Source organism: Cibotium barometz, chromosome 17 (genome assembly GCF_041138505.1).
Source record: "Cibotium barometz isolate CiBa-2024 chromosome 17, ASM4113850v1, whole genome shotgun sequence".
Lineage (NCBI taxonomy): Eukaryota > Viridiplantae > Streptophyta > Polypodiopsida > Cyatheales > Cibotiaceae > Cibotium > Cibotium barometz.
The window spans coordinates 50,351,012-50,371,937 of NC_141062.1; the positions used below are offsets into that span (position 1 = coordinate 50,351,012).

General features: G+C 46.7%; 1 protein-coding gene across 1 annotated transcript; it reads right to left on the bottom strand.

The window, feature by feature from the left end:
- Positions 1 to 253: 253 nt before the first annotated feature.
- Positions 254 to 19,729, bottom strand: LOC147630140 (uncharacterized). The gene is made up of 6 exons (XM_086810930.1): positions 19,572 to 19,729; positions 19,325 to 19,453; positions 18,960 to 19,055; positions 957 to 1,136; positions 797 to 856; positions 254 to 673 (listed from the first exon to the last, which is right to left on the bottom strand). The coding sequence occupies exons 1-6, from the start codon at positions 19,605 to 19,607 to the stop codon at positions 602 to 604; spliced, it is 573 nt and encodes a 190-aa protein (XP_086667056.1). The 5' UTR covers positions 19,608 to 19,729; the 3' UTR covers positions 254 to 601.
- Positions 19,730 to 20,926: the final 1,197 nt, after the last annotated feature.

Sequence of the window (20,926 nt, forward strand, 5' to 3'; positions counted from 1 at the left end):
CTATTTAATTTAACCCCCAATTTAGCAGGTTTTGTTATGCTTTAAACGAATGATGACACTAAAGAAGTTTATATTCTGGTGAAAGCACCCATTCTTAGTTTCCCCACTGTTCATAATCCACACAAAAGTTGGTAGCGTCTCTTTGAGCTTCATCTCCTCATCTTAGTTAGTATGGACTAACAAGGGCTGACTACGTTACCAAAGTAAAAGCACAAGAATGGTAAGCGCATGGGATTGCACGACTTAAGTTCTATGGATCGGGCTTGTTTCAAACAATCTCAAGAAAGATGTTCGTGGCTCACCACTCATTGCCACACAAATAATGTGTGTCTACATGGAGAGAGAGAGAGAGAGAGAGAGAGAGAGAGAGAGAGAGACTTTGGTTGTATTGTGATAGTGAGGCAAGTGACATGATGTTTTGTCACCTAACTAGCACTTAGGAGATGCATAAGAGTGAGAAAGTCTTTACAACGCATTTAATGTAAACATATATATTTATTTATAAAATGAATTGTACCAAAATTGAACCCCCAAAAAAAAAACAAAAAAACATGAAGAGATGCCAGAGATGGGGAAAAAAAAAACTATAGATGGGATCCCCCTATGAAGTAACATACAAAATCGGAACTAAACCTGCAATTTTACCATCTCCACCAGGCCGCTTTTTGCGTACCTGCAAAATAAGCCAAGAAAAAGTTTGCCAGCCTTTATAAGCAATTGGCACAATGCTGGCTACAAAAAATGGAAAATTATTTTGAGAAATTGAAAGTGCTCTCTGGTTAACGAGAATGCTTACATGAAACCATCCATCAACTTCATACTCTATCTCTAGATCTTCTCCAGCTGTTAGGTTTAGCTGAGATGGCCAAAGCACCAAAAACAAATCTCAGAAAACATGCCAAAAACCACGGAGTTGGAATCCAGAATGGAAAAATGATTTGTAAAGAATCACCCACCTCTTCATCGCCACCTGCTGTAAAATCATACAAAGCTTTTCCAAACTGTGGATTCTCATGTGGTGGCTCATCATCGTCATTACCTCTCCCAACCATGTCATCTTCAGGTAGATTGTCAAAGGAATCCATATGCTGCATTAAGCTTGCACCATGTTTCTGTAAGCCCATCCTTGAAGTAGCCTGTAATATAGTGCAGTATTTGTCATAATAAGTACCATGTGTGTGATTTATAAGACCAATAAGTACCATATCTGTGATTTATAAGACCAATAAGTACGATGTGTGTGACTTATAAGACCTCTCTCTCTCTCTCTCTCTCTCTCTCTCTCTCTCTCTCTCTCTCTCGTCCCCTCGAACCTGACCACCCCCAGCTCATCAGCCCCAGATTCAGGAGATCCTGGCCGGCCATCGAGCAGCCTCATCCTTACAGCAGACTATGGACATCTCTAGCCTTCTTGTTTCACCCATGATATCACATGTATATACACTAGCAATAGTTGTTTTTCATCCTTACAGTTACTTTTTCCATGGCTCAGTATACCCATGGTATCATTGTATCACTCATGGTCTCATAGACCCTTGAGGTCTTGTGTAGACGCTAATATTACTTTCTCTCTCTCCATGGGCGAATCTTAAATCTAATTTTTGGTTGATTTTGCCTCATTTATAGTTCTACGGTCACCAAACGCTTGTGTTAATCATAGGGAAAGCTAGAACAGCATATGCTCAATCATTTTGGCTCCCTAGATTAGCAATTTTTGCTGATCTTTTCTGATTTTTTGCTCTCTCTCTCTCTCTCTCTCTCTCTCTCTTTGGAGAATGGTTTTTTTTTTTCATTTTCATGTTTCTTTAATCCAGTTTACTCATGGGTCACTTTTTTTTAATCTTCTCATATAGACCCTTTGGGTCCTTTGTAGATGGTATAAAAATATCAATCTCTCTCTCTCTCTCCAAAAAAAAGGGGTGACCAGGAAGATCGAGGAAATATTCCATACGATGAACACTTCAACAAAATGGAATGAGCTGAATACAAAAGTCAAGGAAACATTCAGTAAGATGAACAAGCTGGCAGCATCTTTATCTGATCCTGTCACAGCCAAGCTTATTCAGAAGGGCATTGGCTTACTGAAAGATGCGGTGTTGATGCATGCACGCAAACTAGAGAAAGAGATTGCAGCCCTGAGAGATAGGAATAAGAAGCTGACAAAGTAAGGGACTGAATTGGCTAACACCATTCAGGCCTTCAAGCCAGTAAGGTCCAAGAGAAAGATGCATAAGAGGGCACACTGCTGGCTGAACTGGAGAAGCTTGGAGAGGGGAATGCAGCTCTGCGTCAAGAAATGTAAAACGTAGGTTAGACCTCTAAATGGATAGAGGTAAGAAGGCATAAACCTTTACATGGGTGCTATGCATGGCTTTATCGTCTACAATGCCATGTCTAGATGGCCATTTACCTCATGGGCTCACTTGTTTTCCACAGAGGAGGTTCAAGTACAATGGATTACAGTCACACGTGGAAGCTTAAACATGTGATTAATGCTAAAGCAAAAAAGATTAACACTAATCATAGTCATCATGCAAACGTACAGAAGACAAGATAGAGACCTAATTTATTGTATATTGCAAAACATGAGTATGTACAATGAATATCCTAGATCTTAACCTAGATCCTTATCATGTATGTCATCCTATGATACATACCAAAGATCCCTACAATCCTCTACTTGCTAGAGCACAAGAGAATCTCCTGCTGATTCACCAACATTGTCCTTGCTGACTTGCAGCCCCATCAGGCCTCTTGTAAGACGAAAATATAACTTTCTTTCTCCAACTGCTACCTACTTTATTGTACACACGAGTTCTACGTAGTACATGGGCCTAGTCTATACTTATGGCAGCTAGTCTTTTCCTTTTTCATGTTGTCTAGACATCTAGTTTACTCATGGATCGCATGTAACAGCTTTTTGGTCTCACAAACTCTGTGTGTCTTTCTTAATACTCTCTCTCTCTCAAACAAAAAACCTGAGGTTGGGGCTATGGATATGCAATGGCACCCTGTGGTTGAATCCAAGAGGTTTGAGCAAGACTTTTACCAGCAAGGAAATCATTTTCTATACAAAGACTCGTCATAACCTTGAGAGGGGCTTACCATACATAGCCAGGTTCCAATGGGAGTCAGGTTTCTGAGGCCAGACCCGCACATCAACAAGAGCACGTCACTCGGAAGGGGTAGCGGTCCTTTTAAGACCCCACCTCTGACAAATTCTCAGCATCATCTGGACGGACAAGGATGCATGCTATCTTCGGGTGCGGCTCAAGATAGAGTCATCCACACTGTTGTGTGTTATTTTGCACCAAGCACACTCCCCTTACACCGTAGGGCATGGCTGGTCACCATACTTACCATTATACGGGGATATAATGGTAAGTACACTGTATACAACAGAGTCATCCACATTGTTGTGTGTTATTGTGCACCGAGCCACTCCCCTTAAGCTGCAAAGCATGGCCAATCACCATACTTACCATTCTTACCATTATATGGGGATATTGCGGAGTTATCACAGCTGGGGGGAAGTCGACTTGCTCAGGAACTTCAACTCCAAGACAGGGAGTCACGAGGTCCCACTACTTGATCTAGACGACCCCAAGCTTCGCCCTACTTACTCCGACAACATCTACCGCCACCTCCAGGATGCCTACCTCTCTTCCACTCTTGCTTGCACACCAGTCGTCCATCTCACATTACACCCAGGTCCATTTTGATCACGAGCTTGACCCTCTTTTCCTCAGACCACATCTACCGCCACCTCCAAGATGTAGATCCTATTGTTCCCCTACACACCCTCACATCACAGCTCACCACCATTCTCCACACATCTACCACCACTTCTTCCATCTCCACGCGGTGGTCTCTACCGCCAAGCCACCTTGCAGCTTCATGCCCCAAAACTGTTGGTATCACGACGAATTCTGAGCCACACGCTCCCGTCTTAAACATGAGGTAAGGACTGGACAAATCATGAAGCGCCAAGCTCAATAGATTTCTCAACGCCTCAGGCAATGCAAAAAACAGGAGTTCTAAGCTTGAAAACAGGATGAATTATATCGACTCTTCTTAGGGCCAGACTACAAAGAGGCTGGGAGGAAACTTCAAGAACATCCCCCAAACACCCCCCCCCCCCCCCCCCCCCCCCCCCCCCCGCCTGTCACTTTGAGGAATTATATCTAGCCTTGAGCTTACTTGAGCGGCAGTGCTTCCAAGCACATTTCTGGGTGCCCAGGACAAAGGGTTGGCTTTTTGACACCCTCGCCACACTAGCCTTGACGTATGGAGTAGCCTTTTGGGGGCCAAATTTATCCAATTTTGGCAACGAGTTAAGAGGCCCCAAGTCATCGTACGATCCACAGCAAACCACCAATCACACACCATATAATCTAGGCATAGTTTGTTGCAGCTCCGATGGTGGTGGATGCACTCTTCTAGATGGATCCCCACAGGTAACCAAGGCTTGCCTTGGAGTCCTCAAGACAGCTAGAACTTCGGGACCACCCCAGAGTATGGCATGCCCGAGTTTCCACTTGGTTCTTAGGGTATGGGCTCCGCATGGACTGCCTCCCACCCCTTCACTACCGTTTGCGCTCCCCTTTTCTCCAGCTCTCGCATACATGATATCTGGTTAGATATTCTCACCCTCTTCAACCACTGCACATGGATCACACCATTGGAGCTCCCACCGAAGATGCACTTATACAGAGCCTCAGGCTCATTGAGGATGGATTCATCCAACATGCAGTAGCAGCAGCAACCCGGCTACGTGAGTGTTCACATGTCCCATGCCAAGCAGATTGCAATTGACCGAATATAGATTTCATCCCACCACCTTGGAGTAGAGGTATGGAGAGCTAGGCACGTCTTCAGAGCTAGGATGCTCATACAGAGACCCAGGTTGAGAGAATCTAACGATTATGCCATGCAAATGTTGAGACAGAGGAGCATTACAAAATGTTGTTGCCTAGTATACTAAGAGATCCACAGGAGGTTTCATTGTCTGTTCCATGAGGGATTTGGTCCACTTTCTAGGATCATTGACTTCCCAGACCAGCCTTGGCAATGGTCCTTCTTGCTCGAGTTCCGCAGTCACACGGACGCTTTCGTGAGAGAGCCTTGGCTCCATCCACCCCCACCCCTCCCTTGCCAGCCAACCATCACCAGCTGCTTCCGGACCCAAGAGGAGGACGCCCATCCGTGGACCCACCTTCGGCTGCTTCAGGCCCACTTCAACCATGAGAAATTACCTCAGACCGGCCCTCCACATTCTAGCGTGCCTGGTGCCCCCATGCCCCCTAGATGTCGGCCAAAATCCCTTCATCAGCTCAAAATCCAAGATATGCTCCGTCACCATCGAGCTACCTTCCCACGTGTTGTCGGTGAGGGAGACCTCTCAGCCATACTCATTAGCCCCACGCTTGCTATTTTGGAGAGTGATAGACCATATCTATTGGGGACTGATGCTCCTTTCATGTTTCATGTTCCTTGTAATCCTTGATGAGGTTTCCATGGACAGCTTTGTATCACTCCAATGAGGTGGTTTTGATTTGTTCTATGTTATTCTCCATTCCATGATGAGATATGCCAAGGACATTATTGTATCACTTTCATCCATAGACCCATTGGGTCTTTAGTAGTCGCTTCATATACCCCTCTCTCTCTCTCTCATTAGCCCCATGCTTGATATTTTGGAGAGTGGTACACCATCTACTCAGAGCTGATGCTGCTCTCATGTTTCTCTGTTCTTAGTATTCCATGATGAGTTTCCATGGACAGTTTTGTATCACCCGAGTGCGATAGCTATGTTTATGTCTCTCTGTTTTATTTTCCATTCCATGATGAGATATGCCATGGACATTATTGTATCACTTTGGTCTCATAGGCCCATTGGGTCTTTAGTAGATGCTTAATCTCTCTCTCTCTCTCTCTCTCTTCACTTCACTGTTCGCCCCTGCTCGCTGCCCTCTCTCCCGCCTCTCTCTCTCTTCGCTTCGTTGTTGCCCGCCTCTCTCTCTCTCTCTCTCTCTCTCTCTTCGCTTCACTGTTCGCCCCTACTCGCCGCCCTCTCTCCCGCCTCTCTCTCTCTCTCTCTCTTCGCTTCGCTATTCGCCCGCCTCACTCTCTCTCTCTTTTCGCTTCACTGTTCGCCGCCCTCTCTCTCGCCTCTGTCTCTGTTCGCTTCGCTGTTCGCCCGCCTCTCACTCTCTCTCTCTTCGCTTCATTGTTTGCCTCTCCCCTAAGGGTAATCGAAGTGTATCAGATGAGGCATACATTCCACAACCCTTCCCTGAGCACTTAATTGATCCCCTAGAATGGAGGCATGTCCTTGCAACATTATCAACATGTGCTTTACCTAAGCCAATTTGATTTTGTGACTCAGATGGATATGACATTATTCCTATACGAATGGTACAACAACGTGATCTTCTAGATGATTTGTACTATGGGGATGCATCCATAGCACTGCATGTAGAGGAAGTCTCAGTGGAGGATTTAACACTCAAATTTGCTAATGATGCTGATAAGGAATATGGATGGGACTTTGATTTTGATGAAGATGTGATAATCCCCGAGGAAGAGTTAGGAAAGGCACGCCTACTCTTGAGAGGAAGGGAGGTTCAAATAGGGATCCCTCGTCTTCCTAAGGCCCCCAAGGCAGCAACATAACTCTCTCTCTCTCTCGCTCTTTCTCTCCTCCCTGCCTGTGGGAAGTGTTGCAGAGTAAGCTCGAGGAATGGCTCGGAGTCTCCAAGAGAAGCTCGAGGCCCTCGAGACGGCAATGAAGGCACTAATCAAGGAGAACAAGAAGACATCCGATTCCAACCTCAATGAGGTGGAGAACAAACTACACCGGCACATCATGGCCCTCGAAGCACGGGTCACGGACCTTGAACAAGAGAACACAGCACTCAAGGAGGAGGTGAGTGCATTGAAAGTGGAACTGGTAGCCGTCAAGAACACCGAGAAGGAAGAAGGGGAGATCAATGACAACACTCTCACAGCCATCAAAGAAGAGATCTTCAAGGAGATCACAAAGGACATGAGGGAAAACTCGAAGCCAAGCAGTCAGGATGGGTTGAGGTGGTGAAGAAGAACATCCGTAAAGAAATGAGGGAGGAGACTCAAAGGGAAGAACACCAAATCATTCACACCACCACTGAGGAGGAGAAGATGAGGCATGCCCGTCGCCTAAACATTCGAGTCACAGGTATAGCCGAGACACCCAACTCCACTCCGGAGAAAGATGGACAGCTTCTATGCATGAAGCTCAGCTACAAGGAAGAGGACCCTCTCCCCTTCACCAAAGCATGGAGAGTCGGGAAAGACTCAACACGCAAGCGAGCCCTCATCCTACAGTTTGCAGGAGAGACGGAGAGGGTCACCTTCATGAGAAAGAGGGTGATTCTACGAGGATTACAGGGAGATCCCATCTATTTGGATGACGACCTTACAAGGATGCAGATAGAACACAGGAAAACATGCATGCTGAGAGTCCTACGGGCCCAGAAAGAGGGCAAGAGAGCATTCTATCGCGATGGCCGTGTCATCATCGATGGCAAGGCCACTGATTAGCGCCAGGCGGCCTATGGGACATCGGCTATGGAGAATCCAAATTCACAGATACACATAGCAGTTTGGAACTGCAATGGAGCACTTTGGACACATCCTGGGAGGATGGAGGAGGTCATGGAGGGACGGGACATCATACTACTTACAGAGACGCACCAAAGCCCAGAGAGGGGGCTACCCAAAGTAGAGGGCTATCAATGGGAGTTTACATACAGGGGGACCACACGGCAGAGCACATCGAGAGGATCTCGAAGTATAGCGGTACTCTTCAAGCAAGAGCTACAGGAGCACCTACAGAAGGTAGCACGTGACCAGGAGGCTAGATATATGTGGATTAGACTGCAGCTCTCAGCAGACAAGGTGTTATACATTGCTCTATGCTACTTCTCTCCTAGAGGATCGAGATATGCCATGACAGCAGAGGATAAGAGTAGAGGCAAGGAGGAGGACACAGGACATTGCGAGAGTCACCATATGCAGCCCTTTCAGATGAGATCATACACTACTCCAACCTGGGGGAAGTCCTCCTTATGGGGGACTTGAATGCATGGACACACAGCCGACAGTGTGACATTTATGATTTCAATCACCCCGAGGTGATGCACGCACTAGAGGTGGAGGACACGGGAACCTGCAGGGTGTCAGAGGACATGGGGCCGGATAACACCAAATATGGTCATCACTTACTTGAGCTGGGAGCACGACACCATCTCGTTATTTATAATGGGATGAGACAGTGGTGGCAGGATTCAGGAGCACTGACATGCTTTCCACGATCAAGGGGGGTTAGCACAGTGGACTACATCATGGGGTCCATGGAGACCACACAGGCAGTGACATCTTTCACCATCCCCCCTGTCCTATTGGTGCGGATCACACATACCTCTTACTGTCACTGGCGAGCTCCACACTAGCACCCACACAGGCATCGCATACAACCTTCTACTTCGCCCATGACTTGGTAGACACATATGAGCATCATGTATATGACGGGCTATTCCAGATGGATCCCCTATCACCTCTAGACACACTCACCACCCAGCTGTGTCATCTCTACTACATACGGCCGCCACCCGCAGCTTCCCCCATCATACACACATTGCACACACACATGGATCTGGGAGCATGCCCCAAAATCAGTGGTATGATGATGAGTGCAGAGAGCTATATAGACACCTCCGTGCCCAGAGAGCACTGGGGACCATTACACAGAGACAGGCAAGCCGACAGATGAGGATCCTCACACGCCCTAAGAGGCGTGCATATGAGGAGGCACAATACTGGGATATATACCACCTACTCATGAACAGAGATGCAGCCACTACATGACGCAGGATGAGAGAGCCTCACCCTCGTACCCCGATTGAGGATCCACACACATGGCACACATATGCAAAGAGCCTCTACCATATCCCTCTGCAGCCGTCCATACCACAGCCACAGGAATCCCGCCCTACCACCTCTACTTTCTTTACCGCCTCGATGGTAGAGAGAGCTATCCACCGGTTACAGCATGGGAGATCGGCTGACCACACAGGTATACAGAGTGAGCATCTTATTTATGCAGCTAACACACTAGGACCCTTTGTTGCTCACTTCTTTAATAGGGCACTAGTGGAGGGCCTACCAGCTGAGAGGACTATGCACACCATCGTGCCTCTCCACAAAGCAGGAGACTATCTGATGTTATTGCTAGCACCATAGGTGTGAAGCAAGGATGCCCACTCTCTCCTGCACTATTTGGGCTATACATCGATGAGGTGGCTGACTTCATTGGTCACGGTGGTGGGGACGGGGTAGACATCTCAAGTACCACAGTCCACATTATGCTATTTGCAGATGATATTATTCTGGTCTCTGAGTCGCAGATGGGACTACAGCACCATCTCCATGCACTCGATGACTTCTACACACAGAGGGGGCTTACAGTGAACCTTGGGAAAACCAAGGCCATGATTTTCCACACCTCAGGGCCGGTTCAACAACATGCCATCTTCACACTAGCAGGAGGACAGGTAGAGGTGGTAGACTCATATGTGTACCTGGGGATTACATTTACGACTCCGCCAAGAAGATTTACTATGGCACAGGCAGCCAGGGACAAACTCACACGAGGGTATGCAGCTCTGGCCATGCTAGAGAGACAGTGTCACCAGGCACACTTCCAGGAGCCCCGCACGAAGGGGTGGTTGTTTGACACACTAGTCACCCCTGCTTTGATGTATGCTACAGCAGTATGGGCACCTGGGCTCGCCACCTCCACATGGTCTCAGATAGAGAGGCCTCAGATTCTCATGCTCTCACGGATGATCCGTAGAAAACCCTCATACATAGGATCAGAGATATGCCATCAACTCGACTCTCACATAGAGCTTTTGAGGCGTCCAGGCAGCTCGCAGAGAGTGGAGATAGGAGATCATGGTATTCACAGATGATACAGTGGCTCACTCAGCATGGTCTTGACATAGATCACCTGCCACCTTTCCAGTATGATATACATGCACCACACATCCAGCTCTCTCATAGTGAGAGGAAGAAAGTCCTTCGGCAGGATTTATGCCAGCGATACACTCAAGAGACTTGGATTACACCCAATCAGCCTCTACCGCCGAAGATGCTATACTACACAGATCAGTTTATGCGTATCTCAGCGGATGGATTCATACAGAGACCTGGATACATGGATGTGTACATGCCTCACAGTGCCCGAGTGGTGATTGGCCAGCTCAGAGTGTCATCACACCAACTTGAGATTGAGGCAGGTAGGGCAGCACGGATCCCCTGAGCAGAGAGGATATGCAGACTATGCCAAGACGAGGTTGAGAGTGAGGAACATTATGTATGCAGATGCACAGCATATAGCGTCATTAGAGAGAGATACACCACCATCTTCAATGGACATCCCTCACTCCGCCAGATCATGGAGTCTGCAGACCAGCGCAGATTTGGCCAGTTCTTGCTAGAGACAGCGCCACAGAGAGACACTGCTACGAACTCATACCACAGGGAGAGATGGGCGACAGCTCCAGCTCACTGATTTCTTCCAGAGATCTATCCCAGTGCCTATTCTGACATAGGAGGGGGTTACACTTCAGCGCGCTGCGGACCTCCAAGCCAGACGGAGACAGAGAGCACCAGGCTACCAGACTCCCAGACTACATCAGAGGGAGATCACAGAGATACGGGCTCGACATCAGCACCATATCCAGGAGCGGCTAGCTCACTTACACTCACACCCGGAGATCATGCTCCAAGGTATTTTTGCCTCGCCATCGCCTATGTATCACATATTACACCCCCATTATGGTACTGGTTGGAGCTAGACAGATCTGCATTGCATTCTTGTATACCCTGCACATATAGGTTGCATACTAAGCCTCTAGCAGTAGTGCTCCATCCATCACACCCCCCCACTAGCTCACTACTTCCATAGTTTATTTCATGTTCATTTTGTCCTTTTTTTTATGGACATCCAGAAGACATTGACAGTTGTACCTGATTTGTCTCATAGGTCGAGTTCGGCCTCTAGTAGACGTTAATACAGCTTTCTTTCTTTCTCCCCCCCCTTTTTAGGGGACTTCAACGCCAGGACTCAGAGCGCGCAAGCATTTGTATATGACCAAGAGGAGCCGACCATGCAAGAGATCAACTCAGAGGAGATTGGCATTCAACGGGAATCACAGGACAGAGGGGACATTACAGCATCAGGGGGAGAGTTCCTCATGCTGGGGACCACACATGGCTTAGCCATCTTCACAACGAGATGTCCCGTTGGCCTTCTTTCAAAGCTCTCACATGCTTCCCGCATGGCAAAGGCTCGAGTACAGTGGATTACCTGATGGGATCTCCGGCTTTAGCCATATCCATACATGCCTTCACCATTCTCACCTGTCCCCTTGGAGTTGACCATGCCTATCTCTCCATCAGCCTATGCTTTTCGCAACCATCCTCACCACCACCACCCCCCAGCTACCACTACACCCAAATTCACTTCCACCATGATGGGGACTCCACTGACTCTGACCATCTCTACTGACATCTAGCATATGTAGACCCCAATCTCCCACTAGCCAACCTCACCTCTCATCTCACCACAATCTTACACACCTCGGCCATAGCCACATTTCCATCCACCAACCAATCTACCACCAGACCCCCCACCGGCACCATGCACTAGAACAATTGGTATGACGAGGAATGCCGCACAACACATGAGCGTCTCGTACGCGAGGTTGCAACTAGCCAAATCCGAGAGCAAGATGCTCAAAGGATTAACCAATACACAACCAGACGTAAGAAACGAGCACATGTTAAGGGCCAATATAAAGACTTATACCAATCTCTACCATGAAAGCTCGAGCCATCCGGAGACTCGAAAACGGTAGATCATAGGAACACGAGGGCCTCTTGGCAAAGCACACCTCCCATGCACCCCTCTTGGCCCATATGTTCAGCCGGGCTCTTTTGGAAGGCTTCCCGGACATAAGAAACGAGCACATGTTAAGGGCCAATATAAAGACTTATACCAATCTCTACCATGAAAGCTCAACCCTGGCCCGTTTGGAGAGAGAGTGCTTCCAGGCACATTTACAGGAAACCCCCACTAAGTGTTCTCTCTTTGACACCTCAGTGCACCCAGCACCTATGTATGGAGCAGCCGTTTGGGGGCTATGATTGGGGAAGGATGTGTGGAGGGAGGCTACAGGCATTGATGTTTCAAACATGGTCAAAAGTAGTTGTTGGTGCCCCATGACATAATACGTGCAGAGTTTCAGGTATCCCCACTAGTCACAGATGCTTTCTTCCAGATCATTACTTACATTCAGCATATATACTCCTTGGACATAGACCGACTCTGTAACGGGAGGCGGTCGCGTGTATTGGAATCGTATAAATGTGAACAAGATTCTGAGCACTTAACACTTGAGCATTACAACCACAAAGCTGAGAATGACAGTACACCGCATAAAGGGGCCGATGATAGGCTGACCCCCCCCCTTTAGGTTATATTACCAAATGAGTCTGCAAGTACAAGTTTACGGGTGCCTGGGGATTCACCACCAGCCTGCACCTGATTCTACCAAATACATCATGTATGATATGAATACATCTCAAACAAGAGAATCTGTAGGTACATCCGCCCTACACACAGGTACATCCGCCCTGCATAAGCCTCTTCACAGGTACATCCGCCCTGCACAAGAGCATCACAATCCTCACAGGTACTCCGCCCTGCACAGGATGTAAATGGATCTTTAGGCCCTGTTTCCACGCGAGAAACTGATCCAGAAACCTGTGTTCTCCGCGAGCAAGTGTCTCCAATGCTTGCCCTAAGCACCTGTTACACCAGGAATCCTTGAGACACATCCATGCTCACATATTCCATTGCTGTCCGGCCTATTTTATGCAATAACCAGTCCAAAACAGCAGCTTTCCATCGCGAGAAATCCACCTGTAAAGGGTCCTACAGTCCGGTGGAGGTCCCTAGAGCTGTCCTGTATTGTCCAAGTTGACTTTGGACACCTGTAACCAGCCCAAAACTCGCAATAACCAGAAAATACAGGTCTGAAATTTACCAACCAGCCCTTTAGAAGAGTGTGGGGATCGATATCCAAGCTTGTGTGAGTCCGGGAAGCAAGCAACCAGCCCTGTAGCAACTCCCAAAGCTTCAATCAGCTCTCCAATGTGTTGAATTATGAATAAAACAGCCCAAATGGCCTCTTGAAGGAGGCGCCTTTCTCCAGTGCCACCTATGGGGCTTGGTGGGTACACATAATGGCTGACAAGTGTCCCCATAAGGTGTCCAGGTAGGTGTCCAGCCCATAGTGCTCCATTTGTCCTGTTTGTATAAGTTTAGGTCCAACCAAATGGGAAATGGCCATAAGCTGTCCGGACTTCATTAATTTTGGTCCAACCAAATGCGAACGCATTATAAGTTGTCCGGCCACTTATTAATGAGTGTGTACCTGCAAACCAATAAACTTTAGTAGTAAATGAAATAAGCTGTAAATTGAGTGTGGACGCACTTACCACCTGCAAAACCCATAAGCCCACAGTTTTAGGCCCAAGCAGGAGTGCACACACGTGTCCACAAGGTGCCCGGGCGTCCCCGGTCCCTCGGACTTCACAAGCCAAAATAACAAGCATTGTCCAGGCAGCAAGACAATGTCACACAAAGTAAAATAAAGTTATGGCATGCATCATTTATGCATTGTGCACATGTAAACTTGGAGAACCACCTATCATCATTCTTGTACTTGAAAATATTCCGCCTGCCATCATAACACACCATGTGTGCATGGCCGGAATCCACACGGGCACCGCCCGAAAATCCACAAATGTCCTGCCATGTCCTTGGACTCATATGCATCCACTCATATGATCCATACACATGCCCAGGTATAATACATACATGCATCCGCATGTTTCTAGGCCTGACACGCATCCGCATGTCCCTAGAATATAGGGATTTGTGACAGACTCCCACGGCTAGCACTAGTCTTCTATGCAGTTGTATCATGAGATGGAGATAGAACGGAACAAACAGGCCAGATTTCCCTCTCTCACGGAGAAGATGCAAGACTACCCCCACCCTTACAAAAGTAGGTATGGAACTCGGAGGTAGTTGAATGGTTTCATGCACATGGATTGTAGATGGATCGCCTCCACCCATTTCAGTACAACCTAGACTCCCCACACCTCAACCTCTCATGACAGGAGATCAACCGGATCATCCCATTGGATCTACTTGGCCTACACATACACCAAACTTGGGTGTTATCATCAGGGATAGAAACAAAACATGAGTAGATCCACATGTCACCTGCTATTTGATTCGCGATTGGTCAGCTCATAGTATCCTCCCACTGCCTCCGAGTAGAGACTGGGAGAGCCAAGAACATCCCACGAGAGGAGCGGATATGCAGAGTACGCACCATAGGGGAGGAAGAGGACGGCCCACTATATGTTCAAATGCCCAGCATCTTATGAGATATGGGGGAGATTTCACAGCCTCTTCCGGCAAAAGGGGTTCAGGCCACTAGCATGAGTAATGTAGTATGAGGACCAGAGATGTCTCGGGATGTGCCTAAGAGAGCTTACACAACATAGGGACAGAGTATTCATAGGACATATTGAGACACAAGGCCAGCCCATACAAGACATTTCCCAAAGATCCATCAGCGATTTCTTCACCGCCGCACAAGCATCTGCCACGGGTCGGGGTGGCTGGGGCCGAAGCTCTGTCAAGAAAGTGTCCTTGTGTTTGCGGAGCTCAAGCTAGAAGAGGCCTAGGCAACGCTGGTCCGGGAAGTCAACGATCCTAGGCAACGCTGGTCCAAGAAGTCGATGATCATGAAACCTCCCACGAGATCTCATAGTATATTGGGCAACGCATATGTAATGCTCCTCTGTCTCAATCTCTGTGTGGCATAATCGGCAGGTCCTCTCCTCTCTGGTCTCCGTATGAGCTCCCCAGCTCTGAAGACACGCTCAGCTCTACCTGTCTCCACTATGAGGCGGTGGCATGAAGCCCATATCTAGCCAATCGCAACCTGCATGGCATGGGACATGTGAACACTCAGGTAGCCCAGCCGCTAGATGAATCCATCCTCAATGAACGTGAGGAAGTGATCTTTGTAGAAGTGCATCTTGGTTGGGAGCTCCGAAGGTGTGATCCATGTGCAGTGGGTGTAGAGGCTGAGAAGATCTAATTGGATGACCCAGTCGGTGTCCTCATGAGAGAGCTGGAGAAAAGGGGAGTTCATACTATACTGAAGAGGTGGTAGGCGGTCCATGTGGAGCCAATATACTGAGAATTGAGGCCATGTACTTGTCAGATTGGTGCATGCGGAAGCCACACTCATACACACGTAGAGAGAGAAGTTGGCGCAGAGAGAGAGAGAGAGAGAGAGAAAAGTTGACGAACAGCTAACTTTAGCAATGAATAGTTGAATAATACAATGGGTGGGCATGGGTATATATACCCTCACAAGTGAAATGGCCGACTACCACCCCACTTTGAGATACAACTTTTAACACCCTCTCTGTAGCTCATAGTGGACAGAGATGAAGAAACCAAGTTGATGTAGATGCAACCATGGACACCTCAGTACCGGCCGGATACCGAATACACCTCGGAAAATGCACCAAACAACCTGTCTCCTCAAGGAATGCCATCTTGAGCTTCAGCTGCCACATAGAATAATGAATTGCAGACAACTCCACATCCATGATCCCCCATTCGTTGAACTGAGAACACACACGTCCAAAAGATCTCCTGAACATTGAACTATCGACACATGACGCCCAAAATTCTCTGACAATGAACTAGGAACTCATCCCATCCATAGTCTACTACCAATGAACTACGAACACATCACGTCCATAGATTTGTCAAGCTGTTCCATGCCCGATGCATGTGCCTTGAACTCCGACACACGGGTCCAAATCACCAAAAAACGGGAGCACAGACTGCCCCTCTCTGCCACTCACATGCCTCTCTGGCTGAAGCACGTGGTAGCATCCATCCACCAAGCTAGAATGCTGGAGCATGTGCCAGTGTAGTCCTCACCACACCGGCAGACGCCGTAGCATCCCTCTTAGAATCACTGTCACTGTCATCCTCGTCAGCTTTGCCTTTGCCTTTGTCATTCGTCGAGCCTTGAGCTTTAGCTTTGGATTTGCAATCCCGAGCCAAATGCCCTCGCTTTCCGCACTTATAACAACGGCTCCTAGACTTCTTATTGGATTCCGATGCAGCATGTGCCGATTCTACATCCTTCGGAACTCGAATCTTGCCTTGGGAAATGAGCACTGCTTCCTCCTCAATGAGAAAAGAGCTGAGATCATCAAATTCCAGCTTTTCCTTCGTGACTTGTAAGCGTAATGCCCTCGAGACCATCTCATACTCCTCAGGCAACTTCGTAAGAACCAAGGCAGCTAACTGGGTACTAGTTAATGCACTATTCATAGCCGATAACTGATCATGGATAACCTTTGCCTTCATTAGAAGTGACTGCATAGAGGTCCCGGTTTCAAACTTGATGGAAAACAACTGGCCGAGAAGGGTTACTGCTCGCATTGTTGAGTCTCGATCAAACATTCCTGCAAGCTTTGACCACATTTCCTTGGCAGTCTTTAAAGTCTGAATGGCAGGGGAAATTTCCTTGGTGAGAGATTCTACAATCGCCGACATCGCCTTCGCATTGTGAGCATCCCAATCCACAAGAGATTTGAGAAACTCCTCCTCCTGAAGACGTGTGAACCGATTGCTATCCCTTCGGGACGTTCCTCCGAGCCATCAACAATGTCCCATAAGCCTTTTCTGCTAAACCATAGCCTCATGATCAAATTCCAATGCGCATAGTTGTCGCCATTCAGTTTGTCGTCCTTGCTTGAACACGGGAGACCCATCTCATAAACTCCGTCCAAGATCTTCTCAGTCGAACCAAACCTCCTCTCCGCAGCCGACACACTTCTCGTTCCTCCTCTTGTAACAGTCAAAATTTTAACGCTGCACTTGATTGCTTGGTTGGCCTCGCCCCTCGCCACATATGCTCGCACGGCATTTCTTGCCCGCTTTGCTCCTCACACTCATCCGGACCAGCGAGTGCCCACCGTAAGCACCCACGTGTCACCCGAAGCCAGCTTCAAGGCTCCACCACCAGACGCCGTCGACCACGCCGCCGGCCAATGTGTTCACAGTGCTGCCCCAGCCCCTCCTCGCCTTGTCTGCAGCAAAGCCGAAGCACAGCACACACGAGCGGCTGTGTGCAAACAGCGAAGCAGAAGCACAGCCAGCAGCACACACCACCTTTCACGATCGCCGCCAATACAGCACGCAAGCCAAAAAAAAAACGCAGCTCTTGTTCTCAACTGCTCCTACCTGCGCTTGAGGATCATTGAGCCAGAAGCTCTGATACCATGTCAGATTGGTGCATGCGGAAGCCACACTCATACACACGTAGAGAGAGAAGTTGGCGCAGAGAGAGAGAGAGAGAGAAAAGTTGACGAACAGCTAACTTTAGCAATGAATAGTTGAATAATACAATGGGTGGGCATGGGTATATATACCCTCACAAGTGAAATGGCCGACTACCACCCCACTTTGAGATACGACTTTTAACAGTACTCTGTCCATGAGGCGGACAACACATTGTGAGTCCCAACACATGAGGTTCTTTTGCTGCCTACTATATTATACATGCATGGCCTGCGTAGTACATGGCCTACAATATTATATTATATTCTTTTTCTGCCTGCTATATTATACATACATGGCGTACGCAGTACATGGGTCCTGCATTTTCTTTCGGCAGCTAGTTTTTATTTTTGCATCATGTCTTAACTTCCAGTTTACTCAAGAATCACATTTGACATCTTTTTGGTCTCATAGAATCTTCAGGTCTTTTGTAGACATTAAAGACGTTAATAACATCTTATTTCTTTCTCTTTTGTCCGCACATGGGTTATGAATACAACTTGCATTTCCTGAGGCAAGACATCAACTGCATCATTTGTCTGGATCTGGCATGGTTGGCAAACCTGGAGCTTCCCACGAAGCTCGAGTTCTATAGAAAGATCTTTCTCTGGGTTACAAAGGATGATAACATTGAAAAACTCGGATATCTCTAGAGAAACATGTATGCCACACGAGATACAAATATGCAAACTATGCTCGACCCAGGAGATAAGAGTATGAGGAGCGCTACTTGTTCCATTGCCCAGTTTATTATAAGATACGCAAGAGATTTCACTGCCTCTTCAGAGATGGTTTCGGACCACTTTCCAGGGTGATGCAATACATCGATCAGGGATGCTTGGGTGCATATATGCTGAAGTTGCAGAGGCTCTGATGCGGCCACACATAGAGAGGAAAGAGCTACAAGACCCTAACCAGATTCCATTTCAGATTTTTCTGTCTCACACCAGACAGATTTATCAGGTGTCCCATATGCCCCACCGAGCCAGCTAGAGCAATGGATCATAGACGACATACCAGACCTTGTGATCCTCTAGACCCACACATAAGTGGAGTTGGGAAAACTTAGAACACAGCTAACAAGAGAAACAGGTTTGATTTACAGTGACAAGATCTGTACAAAGGCATCTTGCACACTGCCCGACAATAGGTGCATGTCACCTAATTAAAAAGGAAAATCACAAGTCTATATATATACCAGCATAGCAAGTTTCTATAACTTGGTGAAGGCTATTGTAGTAGCAACTAAGAACAGATTCATGACACTGCCAAGGTTAGGCACGCAAATTGAAGAGGTGAATTGCATAAAGAAGAAGGCTTAGCACAAAAAGGCTATTTTGACGATTCCATAGAAATCTGTAGTCAAAGATATTCGACTCATTTACACTCAAATTATTACCAAATAATCTGGTTGCTGATCTTGGAAGCTTGAAGATGACGAGTCCATCGACAAATTGCTCATTCTGCCTGTAGGTTGAGATGATGACTGTTTCTCCTGTAATAACAGCCAGTCAAGGAAAAAGGGGTAAGCAACTTGTAAACGACAATGATTGCACAGGCACAACTTGTGATTTTCTAGAAAAAATATTTGTTTACAGTTGATCCAATTAGGTTGAAAAACACAGATCTTCATGGATGGATGCCTTCTAAGCACACCAGAAAACTACATGTGGAAGTGCCTATAAATCTCAACGTATACATCGCAACCAATTCTGTTTCCTTTTTGCTGTAGTCGAGTATCAGGAGAAATGACATCACGCATACCCAGGGTGAGAAGCGAGATGCACTTGAGCCTCCAAACAATGAGGGATAGCCCATTCCCCCAAAATGAGAAGAAGTCGTCGTACTGTAAGATGCAGGTGATGATGTTCCTGATGACTGTCCATCAACATCCTAGAACACCACAGAAAAGCAAATCATCTCTCTATAACATGTTAGTTGACGACCAAAGTCTATCCTTTGAGAGAGAGTTACGTTTTGCTTGATCTCTCCAAATATGTAAACAAGATACCTCATTTTCGGAAGTTTCCAACTGTTTTGCCCACATATCATCGTAGCTGATAGATGTTCTCGGCAAGGTGTTTTCTTCTTCTACCTCAGGAGCCTGGACCTGCTACTGAAGTTCGAGCTGGCTGAGGCTGTTTTCAGAGACAAGGGGTGCTGTTTTTAAATTGACAATATTACTCTCCTAAACTAAGTGTCATGCCCTTAAAGCAATTATCACAAATGCTATTTTATGTCCTTAAAAAGATTGTATCATTCTTATTTTATAAATTAAGACAAAGACACATGTTAGGATGGCTAGGTTAATAAGCCCCTTTCAAGTCAAAGTTTTAACAAATTACCCAATTTGTGATGTAATTTAGAAGAGCTTGAGGTCCTAAATGTCTCAGTGAGCTTTTCAAGTTTAAAACTCTTACCACATCAATGGAGGTACCACCCTCCAAACTTGCTCATTTCTCATTTACATGAACAATCACTTTGTGCCATTCATGGAAACATAGGCACAAGTAAAGCTCATTCTAGAAAGAAAAATACCAAAAAATAATAATATAGTTTTTTATAATGGAGCATAGAGTGTATCAAGCTAATAATCGATAGCATATCGTTGATTTTATCTTGAATGATGAATGAGTAGAAAGATTTCTTAGAGGACCTTTTCTAAAAACCTTGAAATAATTGCTTGTGATGAAGACACATTTCTTATCACAAAACTACGCATCCCATTGCATATGTTGGTAAAGTGCCATTGTCTATGCAAGATGACAAAATTAAGTACTTGGCAGATGTACTTCATGTTCCAAACATTACAAAGAACCTGGTTTCTATTGGATAGATGGTTGAGCAGGGTCTGCAAGTGAGGTTTAATCCTCAAGGATGTTTTGTGGAAGACTTCAAAAATCAGCGTCGCTTGGTTGCAAAGGGTAACAGAAATGGCAGGATGTTTACTTTGGATGTGAACATGCTGGCAACCATGTTTGTGCATGGAACAGGTGTCATTGCAGATGTTGATATATGGCACAAGTGCATTGGTCATGTGAATATACAACGATTGAAGTCTATGCAGGCCCAAAATATTGTTGTAGGTTTGCCAAAGTTTAAGGTTGATGGTATGCACAAAGTATGTGAAGCATGCCAGCTTGGTAAGCAGGCCAAACATGCCTTCCCACATGAAAAGCATGTCAGTGCAAGGCCATTAGATGTCATACATTCAGATGTATGGGGACCGACCAAGACTGTAACAATTACAGGTTGCAAGTATTACATTACATTCATTGATGACCCACTAGGAAAGTGTGGATTTACTTCATGAAGGAGAAAAGTGGGGTGTTTGCTCACTTTCAGAGATTTAAAGCCTTGGTCGAG